At 41.8% G+C, this 12,771-nt stretch overlaps 1 protein-coding gene across 1 annotated transcript in view; it reads left to right on the top strand.

The window, feature by feature from the left end:
* nell1 (neural EGFL like 1) overlaps window positions 1-12,771 on the top strand; it is a 242,836-nt gene that overhangs the window by 180,839 nt on the left and 49,226 nt on the right. Inside the window, exon 14 of the mRNA XM_022748050.1 lies at window positions 2,226-2,348. Within this exon, the coding sequence (XP_022603771.1) occupies window positions 2,226-2,348 (123 nt within the window). The remainder of the gene's footprint in view (window positions 1-2,225; window positions 2,349-12,771) is intronic.

Raw genomic sequence — 12,771 nt, 5'->3', positions numbered from 1 at the left:
GGTCCATTCACCCTCTTCAGGTGAACCATGAGACCTCATTTATAAAAGTCCCTGGACAAGGCTGGATTACCAAAAGGTCAGAGTTGTAAAACTGTCCCAGGGCTGTGTGAGCCTCTGGGACACCAGGTTCAATGTCTGTCACTTGATTTGTAGTAATTTGAGTAAATTTGTTTGGGAATATGCACATTGGTATTGTATGTATTTACCTCATCTTTAAATCTCAGGTTCAAATATTTTTGATACTTTTCATTATTTCAATTGATATTGTTTTTACACAGTGTAATCGAAGAATACTTCTGAAGCTAAGGATTCATACACTGAGCAGTGGAAATGTGGATTATGCTGCAGAAGTAGTCTGAGCCATTAAAGTCTGAGTAAAGTCCAGGATGTTTCACATCTGGGAGACAACTTTAGAGTTTTTCTTATGCAGCTACATGTTAACATCCATGACTGACACTGTCGGAGCAGTGAGACGGATTTACTGTTCACTGGAAGGTCTCCTATTGGTGGTTAACCATACTTGTATTAAACTCCTTATTCCCTCTGGCCTCTGTAGCTAACAGCAAACTATAAAAGTCAAGAGAGCAGTTCATGGTACCTAGCAGGCTATAAAACACTGACCCTGAGCATGCATGCAGCACTGTGTACGCCCCATGTTATTAGTGAGTCAGCATTTCATGAATGAAACAAAACTAGCCATATTCTCATTCTGCTGACCTTGCACTGTTTTCTATTATTAGTCTCTCAGTTTTATGGTTGTAGAAATTTATACAGCCCATGAAGGACCGTGTAACTTTCAATCTGAGAGAAATGTCAAAATTGCACTTGCAGGGGTTGTGACACACCAGCAGTTCTGCTCTGAATTTGGCTGGTGTGATGCTCTTTGTTGGAAGTGTGATGGCGGTGTGGTTCAGTTCACAGCCATCTGCTGCCAAAGCCTTTTAAACAAGCAATTCATGCATTGTTAACTGCTTTAATATTCATAATGTTACATTGCTTTAATGAGTTGTTATAATAAGTGGATGGGGAGCATTACTCAGCTTGAATTGAAAGTTGCCTATTACAGGTGAGATATGTATAAATATGTTAAAAGCAAAAAAAAAAGTTAAAATATGAACCCAAGGAATAGAGATGGGAAAAGCTGGATTTTACAGGGGCGGGGATGGTGCCAGAAAGTTTTGATTTATAGCTTAAGTGTTGGATTTCAGTAAGATATCGCGCTGCCTCAACACTACACAGATCTATTGTACATGGTGCTTTAGTTATATTCCCCCACATTATCTGTATTCAGATTCTTTTATTCATTTTGTGATATAAGCAACAACAGAGATGTTCACCTTGTCTCACATTGTGATAAAGAGCAGCGATCACAGTGAGCAGATTTGCAGTAGAGATGTCTTTGCTTTGTGCTACTGACAAGGGAAAGATAACTGAGCTCCACAATCAAAAAGCTCTATCTGCATTATAAACTTGTAGGAGGAAGCACAAGCTGACCAGTCACAGTGTGTAGCTGCCAGACACCCATATTTTCCAGTTGCACATTTAACTGATATTATACTGGGACACTGGGAAATACTGAGACGTTTGAAGCAGTTATTTCCCATTAGCAGACGTAAACTCTCTGGAATTAGGGTAAGTCTGTAAGCTTCTAGAAAGCTCTACTTGTTTACATGATTTTGTGAAAGTTAAGTGTTGATATATTTCTTGATGTTGTGCCTCACTAGTCACCGCCAGCCTCATTAGGCTAATTGATGCTGATACTGAGCAATCAGTCAGCACACCTGGCATGTATCAGCTGTTCCTCCTAACGCCTCTACCACCTGATGGTGGTTTTAAAGTAAAAACTGGGGCAGAAAAAGCAGCTACGCCTTTGTCATTCCGTGAATGAAAGTAACCTTCATGTTACAGAAACCACTTCACATCCATTTTGAATGAGCCGAGTTTGGAAACGTGGATGTTCGGAAAGCTGGCTGCCGACAGAAGAAAGGTTCAGCTGTGGCTTCGTATTCTGAGCCAGCTAGCTTGTTAACTGTCCTCTCATCAGTGGAGTTTGCGATGGCTGCTAGGCTCAAAAAAATTTTCCAATGACCTCTCCATCTTTCACAGCAGCAGACACACACACACACACACACACACACACACACACACACACACATGCACACATGCACACACATGCACACACTGCTATTCTGACTGCGGAGTCTCTCTCTCTATCTCTCCCTCAGAGCATGACGAGTGTGCCAGCGGCCAAAATTTGTGTGATGAGAACGCCATCTGCACCAACACCATCAGAGGACACCTGTGTACCTGCAAGCCGGGCTACGTGGGCAATGGCACCATCTGCAGAGGTAAGTTCCTGCCCTGGAACAGCCCACCAGGCACAAAAAAAAGACACACAGATACAGAGTCAAACCTTCCTCCACATCCTCTGATGGTGGCTGATTCTCTGCTCCGTAACATCATGGATCACTCCTCCTTCACATCACTTAACCAGCAGCAGCAGCAGCTGCCGCAGACGTGATGAAAATTAATTCTGGGCCAGTTTCAGCCTATTTTTCCACATGTGTGCATCCTTCCCTTCACTGCTCATCCTGCTCCCCGCTGACCCGTCACCCCGCCCAAGTGCATCACCCGGTCGGCCCTACAGTATCACACAGATGGATAGAAGAAATTATGAAATTAGAAATATTTTTCTGCAGTGGGTCTGTTGCACAAACAGCACTGACTAACAGCTGTGACAAAATATATATATACAAAAATAATCTGTTTATAAAAGCCTCCTTTCACACCTTTGCAGTGGGCTTAGTGCACTCCAGCCTAATAGCTAAAGCACTTGTAGGTTGTATGCTATCATCTTCAGAAAATAAAATTAGGGGTGGTCAATCTATTAAATCAAAGTGGAACAGTGCCTCAATAAAAGAAATTTAATAAATCCTTAAATGAACACTTAACACAGCGCAGTGGGGATTCATTTAGCGAGTTTTTTTAGACATCCAGGTAACATAACCTCTGTTCAAACAGCATCCCAACCTCTTACATTTCAGTGCATGAAACACTGTCTGAATTATAGTCATTTCAGTAAATTATATGCTGTTCAAATAATAGTTATATGTAACAGGGATAAAAACTTGGCAAGCACTCACCATATGTGGCACACACCTTATTGTATTCAGTATCAATTTACATACTTTTTCTACACAATACTGCACAGTAGATACTCACAACTAGGGCTTCACTTTTGTCATTTGTTGACCTTCAATGGAATTGTGACAAAACTGTTGAGTGAGTTTTTAATATTTTGGTTTTACACATTTGAAAGTAGAGGAAGAAGGTAAAGCTGATTTTTTTTATTTTTTTGCATTATTCATTGCATTGAGAATGAATTGCATTTCAGTTTCAGAGAATATTATGCTTAACATTGTGGTGCTACGTGCACTGAAATGACAGTTGGTGAAAGCTATTTAAATCGATCATAAGTTTGTTTATTTTCAAATCAGTTTTTTCATATAGTGTCTGTTCTACTGTTTCAAGCAGAGGTGTGATGCACCTGAAAAATGTCATTAAAATGGGTGACAGCTTTTTCAAGTCAAAGATCTGTTCAGATGATAGTTCCAGTATTTTGAAAAGAGGGCAGTAGAGCTCAACCTGAGGCACAAAGGCTTACAAAACAAAACCTAGTGATGAGAAATTAACTGAGCTTTGTATAACCCTTACTTAAGAATTTCAAGATTTCTGCTTTGCCGGCTTTGTCTAAACCAGGTCAGGTGCTGTCCAGTAAACAGAACTTTGAAAGGGAGTTTTCACTAACATCCTGCCATGACTGTGCAACCTTGGTAGAAGCTATTCATGATCAATGCAGATATCTTGTCAGTAAACACTGGCTTTTGGCCAAAACTTGCCATTTTCTCTGGCCTGCCAATTCAGAAATTGCATCTTTAATAAACTCTGTGAGCAGAACAGCAGTCAATGCTCTTCAGTGAGTGAGTGACTCATTGCTGTTTTATGATACCAAAACGATTTTCCCATTCGGGGGGGGGGGGCTGCAATGTGTTTAACAACTCCTTTATCGAATGGAACAATAAAAAATAGAAACATTTATGGTTATATTCGTGAAAAGCAAATTGGGAGCTTGCAGTGGCAATTGTTTCTCTAATGTACCTCTGTGACCCCAGTGTTAGTGTTAATGTGAGTGAATATTTCTGGAAGGCTGTATAGTTGTTTACACGCCCTCTGACATCCTTAGGGTGGTTGTGCGTGCATGTACACAAGCGACCTCCAGTTTTAGACCCCACGCTCATGTGTCCGCTCGGCCATATTCTGCAGGAACTATATTTAACAGTATATATTTGCGCTGAAGGCAGCCACAGTGGGACAGTCGCTGCAGGTTCAAGACAGATGAGGCAGGACAGTCGATAACAGGAGTGTGAGGACACTCATTAGCGGGTTGGCAGGGTGAAGAAGGTACACTCTACGCCACGCTCGGTCCTTGACTAAGTAACCAGGAAGTCCCTAGAGATATAATATCTCTTGGCAGCGTAGGAAAGATAACATGGTTGTTAGAGTTATGTGCAGATAGCCGGTTACATTTTTGACCCAGTTCCAAACTGATAAAATGCCTACAAGTGTCTTATTGATTTTTTTTTTCCATCTCCCTCTTTTTTTTTATTAGCAAAAAAAAAAAAATTAACATTCAGGTTTCTATTCAGCTAAAGAGCAGATATACAATATATGTGGAAGAACAAGTTATTTATTTATTTTATTTTTTACATTTTCCCTCCAAAAGATAATAAATGAGGAAGACTAAAAAAAACACAAACAAGCTCTGCTCACGTCTGGTGTTTCACTTGTAAGTAAAGAGATCCCGTGAGCTCACAAGGAGCCCTTTCATGCAGTTTTCATGACTGTGTGCTTTTGCTTGGCTGCTGTCCAGGAGACGAGAGTATCATTAAGCTTAATTAGGCTTTGATTTTCCGAACTACTTAAACATGATCTCAATAAACTTCCAGCAAATATGTTGCATCGTGGGATATCAGTCACTACGAAGGAGCCAGCATCACGAGATGAGACAATGAGACAATCTCTGTGCTGGTTCCCCCAAACACCAGCAGCTTGCAAGGCTGCAACGTCTGCAAAACGCCATCTTTGTTTGTTTTTTTTTGTTGTTTTTTTTTTGTTTTTTGGCTGAAAGTTTACAAATGTAAATTTAAAACCAAAATCTAGTCCACTGATATTCATGTTATTTAACAGAGGTCAAATTCGAACATGGTCAATTTTGACCCTCCTGACATGTTCCACTGTGATTTCTCACTCATTAACACATGTTCTGTATCTCCTCTGCTGATCATCACCGTGACAACTAATAATGTCGTAATTAGGACAGGACAGGACAGGGGAAAGCATGTCAGTCATACCAATGACTAGCAAGGGAAAGTGTGTCATGGGCTGCTGCAGGTGCGTGCGTGTGTGTGTGTGTGTGTGTGTGTGTGTGTGTGTGTGTGTGTGTGTGTGTGTGTGTGTGTGTGTGTGTGTGTGTGAGTGCAAGGGGGAAAGATGGATTTAAGAAAGGACAGCAGAAGGAACAAAGCGAGACATAAGGTAAATGCAAAGACAATAATAGAGGAAAGAGGCAGAAGACAGCAGGGGAAGGATAAAGAAGTAAGTCTGTCCAACTGCACCCGCCCCGCTCTACCCCTCAGTAACACTGTGGATGGGTGGCAGGTGGAAGGCAGGTCTAGGGAGAGATCAATGCAATTTGCAAAGTGCCACCACACAATTTCTGCCTCTGGATTGCCTCCAGGCTCATGCTACACACACACACACACACACACACACAGGGCATTATACTACATTCAGACCTCAGTGTAAGCAGCCATATCAAGTCAGTTGTGAAATCAGCCTTTTATCACTTAAGAAATATTACCAGAATCAGAGATCTGGCCGTGATGCTTCAGATTGGACTGTCGTAACACCCTGTCATCGGGTCTCCTGCAGAAACCTTTAAAACCATCACAACTCATCGAGAATGCTGCAGTAAGGTTTCTCACCAGAATCCAATCGAGTTTCAAATCCATTTTAAAATCCTCTTACTTCTCGGTCAACAGCTTTGACCCTAAATACATTCCTCAACTGCTAATTCTTTATGGACCCACTAGAACCCTCAGATCATCAGGGACTGCTCTACTGGTTCTCCCTCGGGTTAACACTAAGCTTTTAGTTATCAAGCTTCCAACTACTGGAATCTGCTTCCTGAAAATCTGAGACAGGCTTCATCTAAAACCACACTCAGAGCCCAACTGTTCCCCAAAGCCCTTAATGAACACTAACTCAGGCTTTAGCACAGTCGCCTCAAGTGCCTTTAAGAATTTATGTGCTCACATTGTTTGATTTCTATCATGCTTTTATATTTTGTATGAATCAGTTTCACATGTTTTATACATTGGTGTTTTTATTTGATGCAATTGGTGTTTTTATTTGATGCAATCTTACAGTAATATTCCTCTGTAAAGCACGAGGTATGAAATGAGCTATGTAAATAATATTCCCTTGCCTTGCCTGGCCTTGCCCAGAAGTCATGGTCAACGTGCAAATGATGGAACAGAGCAGCCAGAGCGGCAGATGTTTAGAATATGAAGTATGGAATATAAATATATGGAAATTATTAAATATGGGGCAAAAAATCCACTTATGGTAATGCTGGAATGTACACTGGAGAAACTCTATATGGTAAATGGACACCAGAACAAAATATGTGAACGCTCGCACATTACATCACACCCATAAGTTGTTGTTATACAAGCCATTCCAAAAGCATGGATATTAATCTGCTGCCATAACAGCCACTACCCCTGAGGGTAAAGGCCTTCCTCAAGATTTTGGGTCCTGGCTGCTCCGCCACAAGAGCATTACTGAGGTCGGACACTGATGTCAGTCAATAAGATTTTAATTGAAGAAACCCTTTTGATATTTTATGTGCGGACACTTCCGGACTAAAGAAATATTGATAATGAAAGAACAGACAGACGGTCGACAGGTCGGGAGTCTCCACCGCTTCATCTCCTGCTGGTTTACGATGCCGGTAAATCTGAATTAATTTAACGTTAGTGGGCGTGGTTACTGAAAAATGAACTCACTGAAAAATGAACAACTGTAGATAATTTATCAGAGTTAACGAGGTACAGCATGTCAACACTGACAAACGTTTAAGCCTTTAAATCTTTGCTATGCTGCTTCTAACTAACATGATCTGATCGCAGTAACGCGGTTAACATCCACAATAACAATGCAGACCGACAGGCTGCGAGGCTGAGTCCCGTGTTCGGCCACATCACGTGTGAATTAGAGAAATAAGTGTTGTGAAAATGAAGCGTCTAACTCTGCGTGGTTTCTGAAGCAGTCCTCCTTGAAGTGTGGGCTCACGCTGTAATGTTTGGAGCAGTGGAGAACCGTGGAAAAATGAACTAGATTTCTGCAGGAAACTAAGAACACTGTCTTTTCGGCATGGCTACAAAACTAATGAAAACTCTTCACCATAAGTAGTAATGTGCCGTGCCTTATGTGGGGGCGTGCCAAGCTTGCAGGTGGGCAGCACCTAGAGAAGTATTGACGTCAATAGGACCAGGAAGTAAAGTCTGGACAAAGGAGAAAATTGGGTTTTTACCCTGACAGAGATGCACAAAAACCAATATAACACACTTTAAGTAAGGAAAGACTCAGAAAAGCATAATAGGTCCCCTTTAAAGGTCCCATATTTTACACTTGTCTTGGGTTTTGTTTGAAGTGTTGAGTCATAGATATGTTTGTGGATTGAAGAACCAAAATCCATCTCGATGTCGTTTTACATCTCCTTTCTCAGGCTTCTCTCTGGAGCTCTAGGAACAACAGGTTGGTGAGCCAATCAGAAGAGAGGATCTGAACTTGGCCTCTGATTGGCTTGAGTGTTTCTGAGTGATCTAATAAAAATATAGCAGATTTCAGGTTAACACTCAAACACTAAACCCAATCCTGCAAGGTTGGACAGCGGGTCCAGGTGGGCTGGGTTTGGGGCATGGCTGAGGGTGGTGACTGCTTTGTTGTGACATCACAAAGTTACAGAAGTCCTGACGGCTGGTTTTAAGGCTCAGTGTATAAATACAGGCTGTGTGCATTTCTCTGTGGACTGAGCGCTTTGATACTTTCACAGTATCAATATAGAACCTAGACCTGATCTATGATCAGAAACAAACATGGAAATATACCATTATACAATATGGGATGTTTGAGATTTTAAGACTCTTAAGAAGCACACACCATGAAAATTCGGCCCAGACCATAAGTACAAAAAAAGTAAATGGGCAAGCATGTCCACATACTTGTGGCCAGGCTGTGTAGCTAATGTATGGTCAAACCAATTTACACACACCACTCATGACAGTGTCACTCCCACTCACTAATATTTCTCAGAAGCAGGTGTGGAACTTCTACACTTTTTTTAATAATGTCATTAAAACTTACTACATCTTACCTACCCTATTCTGGCCAATTAGTATAATGTGAGCAGGTAGTCGGAGGAATAGGCCTCTCTTTTCTCCTCCCCCTGAGATCTCATTACCGTGTGATGGCAACAGTGTTGGCCATTCGACCTGTGCCTCCCATCTCATTCCCCTCATACATCACCGCAGCCCTCTCAGGAATAAGAGAATTAGTCAGAGTGTGACTGCAGCTCCTCAGCCTTTCCCTGTTAATGTTAATAAGGCAACAAAAAAAAACAGTGTTTAGCCAGCACTGACTCCAGAGCAGACGGGACAAAATCTGGTGTGTGAGCCAAAAGTGAGCGCCCTTGAGTGACAATGGCTTATTTCCTGTGAAAGCAATCATTTTCAGATTCCACGGCTGCACTTGAATTGGTTTTATTTGCTAAGGTATAACTTGACCTTTTGTGTTTGTTGGCACGAGGAGGATGACAAGGACAGGGATGGATGTGGCTTTGTTTCCTCCATGACTTTAAAACTCTGAATCTCTCGTTTTGTTTACTTATTAGACCTTAAAGGAAAACCTTCTCTCAGATCCTTGTCCTGTGATAGATCTCATTAGCCGATGTTTCATAAATCACATGTTATTTTCTGATGAAGTGTGGATTTTTTGCTCGCCCTCCAGCTTGCCTGAAGACCTTCTTTTTTCATCTGTGAATACCTACATTCCCATAAACGCTTTTTAACAACCCCTGTAGAATGAGAAATGACTTGGTATTTAGCTGTAATTTAAATGCACTGGAGCAAGAGTTTATTACTCACTGTTACTGAAAAGACATCATATCTACTTACTTTACATTGTGGTCTGTGGTTGTAGCTTGTAGTTGCAAAACACCAGCTCCACCTTACTTTTTTCTAAGAAGCAACCTTGCGTGGTCGTGTGAATAATGTGCCGTCCTCTCTCAGTAGCAGACATAGACTTGGTGTGGTGCTTCTTGTACAATCTCCACACAGGATTCCTGGAGCTCAGCCAGAGTGACCATCAGTATCTTGGCCCTTCTAGCCCTGATTGCGCGGGTTGACCCGGGCAGCCAGCTCTAGCGCAAAGTTAGCAACTAGTTTGTGAAGTTTATCAGAACTTTTCCTGAAACCAGCTGCAGCTGAAAACAAAGATAATGAAAGTGGTGAGACTCACCCAAAGCAATGAAGTTGTGGGCCACAAAACCAAAACAATGGAGCTGAGGGGAACTGCAGAGTCAATCAATGACCAGAACATTGATGCATGTAGGTTGCCTTGTTTTTGTTGTTTAGGCGGGACAACTTGTTGGACATGATTCGCTAAAGTTTTTAAATTGTTGAATTTCTTTTGCTATTAACCATCAAAATTGAGTATCTAACCATATTTACATAACATTGTCATGTATTATATATATATACAATATTGATATTAGTATTTTCTTTTTGATATAATACATATTATCAGCAAATGACTGTTGCTAAGGATATTCTTTCCTTCTTGTCCACACTCGCTCCACACAGTGATACCCCATACTCACTTGTGAGTATTTGTCGGACACCTGGGGATTACTACCAGGCTGAACCTATTAGATTTCCCCTGATAGGCTCCTGTAACGGACGTGTAATGTGGCTCTCAGCGGGGCGATTCCTCCCCTCTCCGGCTGGATCTTTGCCTCAGCGCTCTCTGGGGAGCTCGGCGAGGCCAGGCACATTCGCCACAGTCAGCCAGTCTGCCACGGCCGGCCCACGTCTGCTCTCTGCCGCAGACTGAGTGGTGATTACACCTCACATCTCATTTCTATTACAGGAGAGTAATTATGGCTAATATTGTTGCTACAGCAGTGCTGTGCCCCTTCGGTGACTGTTAACGACACAATAGATTTGCCTGCCGCTGATATTATGCAAACAGACAATAGATGGAGAAGTGCTGCTATTGTAGAGGCTCATGCTGTTCAGCCATACCAATGCTTTGGCTGAAAAACTGAAGAGCGTGTTTTCAGATAGCAAGTTTAAAATGACTGTATTCATCTCTGCATGAGATTCTCCAATCCAAAATTTCCAACTGTATAACCCAGCTGGTTAGTGCGCTCGGTAATAACATACAGAGCTTTAAATTTAACTGCATATCTGACGAGGAGCCAGCACCTAGAAGGCATGCAGCCCCCCCCACCACCACCACCACCACCACCACCTCCCCTGGCCTGCCTGCCTGCTGTGACTGGGATGATTGCAGGGGCACATAAAGAAAGGCCTCCATCTCAAGAGCCCATTTTACTGCTATTGATTGTCTGGGCTGACTGGAAGTGAGAAAAAATGAGGGGTTAAGACTCCCTCTACCTTTACTTACTCTTTCTTCCTCCCCTTCATCTCACTTTCCCTCCTTTAGTATTGCAATTCTCCAGGGGAGAAAAAAAAAGGCTACCATTATGTCATCTCCCTCAAAGAACAATAAATGGGCCACAATAGTTCAATCAGTGCACGGTGTAAGATTATAGATCAGCATTGTTCCCGCTGCCAGCCTAATGATCGGCAGCCTATTGCAGAGCCTTTGTCAGCAGCAGAATGAGTGAGCTAATCTTGTTAATGGTCCGTTTCATTCCCTAGGACTGGTTTGTATAGACAAAGGGGTTTTAAATAGAGAGGATTTGAGTAGTGAGTCTTAACAGCAGCGCAGAGGACAAAAGCACTGACTTGTGCTTTTCTCATCTTGCTATCAGAGCTAATCACAGACAAACCATGTTGCAACCAGCTAACAGCGAGCAGTTAGACCCAGGCTAATGTATTCTGAGAGATGGAGGGAAAGGGGAGGGGGGGGGGTGCAGGGGTTTTTGCTGCAGTGGGGGGGGAATTCAGCCTGCATTTCTCCTACAAGTCCTGAAGCATTTAATTTTCTGTTTACATAATTATTGCTCCCCTTCATCCCTTTTTGATAAGAGAAACACATTTAGCGGTTTCTCTGCTGTGTAGCTCTGTGCTAGAGGGCATAGTGTTTTACAACATTTAATTGGGTGACAACCACAGTATCTGAAGCTATGATTAATTGCAAATGTGGAAAAAATGTACCAAGCAAAAAAAAAAAAACACCACTTGTTTTTGAAGCTTTGTAGCAATTATCATTTGAGACAATTATTTTTAGTCCGTGTCCCGCTGTTAGATGTAGCTGCAGCAAAGAGGGAAATCTTCTCTTGTGTTCAGCTCTATCAGATCTACTCTTATAACGTAATTTAATGCACCAGGCGAAAATCTAGCATGCTGTCCTCCCTCTATCTACTCTGTGGGGTATTTTGTCTTCAATCAGCCTTGTGTTATTGTGGTCCTGACACTCCGCACTATTAAATCTATGAGAAGAGTACTGTTTGTTTAACATGGCGATGCTCGTTAGTGATTCAGTGTGGTACGGAAACCTGGAGAAATCTGTGATTTTAATCGTGGTAAAGGTACGTGTCAGTTGGTCGCCTGTCAGTGGCGTTTTATTCCCTGTGATCACGTGTCAGTGTTGTAGTTGTCTGCCAGAGGCTCAAAGTTGACACTTTATCCAGTTTTAAGCCACATTTTTTAAGATACACCTTTATACTTTGGTCATTTTCAACTTTGTATTTTAACTGGATGAGGGATTTTAAACATCGGACGTCCAGTTTACCTGTTTTAATCCCTTGGTCCATTTGTTATGGAGAGGAGGACACCTCTCCGGATAATGCAGATAAAAACCTGCTGGATCATAAGTTATAAGAGACACAATCAAAACAAAGGTGGCAGTCTCAGCTCCCCACCCTTCCCTGCTGTCTCGTGTCATGTAGCATCGGCAAAACACTGACTTTAAATGTGGAACTGTTTTATTCAGTGTTTCTACCTGTTATAATTGCCAGGTCTGTTTGATTTGGAGAGGAAGAGACCTCCATATGGATAATTCGGCTCCAGGTAAAAACCTCCTGAACGTCTGACACTGAAGGGATCTAAACTGGGAGAAGCTTACGGTAATGGTAGTGAAGACAACAACTCCCATGATCCCACGATACTTCATAACATCACCAAACACCATCTTTCCATGCGGCAGAAGTTACATACTGTGTGTTTAAGTTTATTAATAGTACCTATAAAAATATTTCATATTAGCTCAGAGCTTTAAACTTGAGATATGGCCCCACGTAAGAAAGACTTGAGTCAAAAAATAAGGACATGAGAATTGACTTGATTCACAAAAGACTTGACACTTTTTTAACAAAAACGGTCCAGTTTCAAAATTTCAATGTTCTCTAGCAACTGTATGTACTAACTAACACTGCTTTAAAGGGAAGTTTTCAAAAGC

The sequence above is a fragment of the Seriola dumerili genome, unplaced genomic scaffold (assembly GCF_002260705.1).
Source record: "Seriola dumerili isolate Sdu_G_001 unplaced genomic scaffold, Sdu_1.0 BDQW01000011.1, whole genome shotgun sequence".
In the NCBI taxonomy this organism is placed as follows: domain Eukaryota; kingdom Metazoa; phylum Chordata; class Actinopteri; order Carangiformes; family Carangidae; genus Seriola; species Seriola dumerili.
The sequence above is the reverse complement of the archived record's forward strand: the minus strand, read 5'-3'. Positions and strand labels throughout refer to the sequence as shown.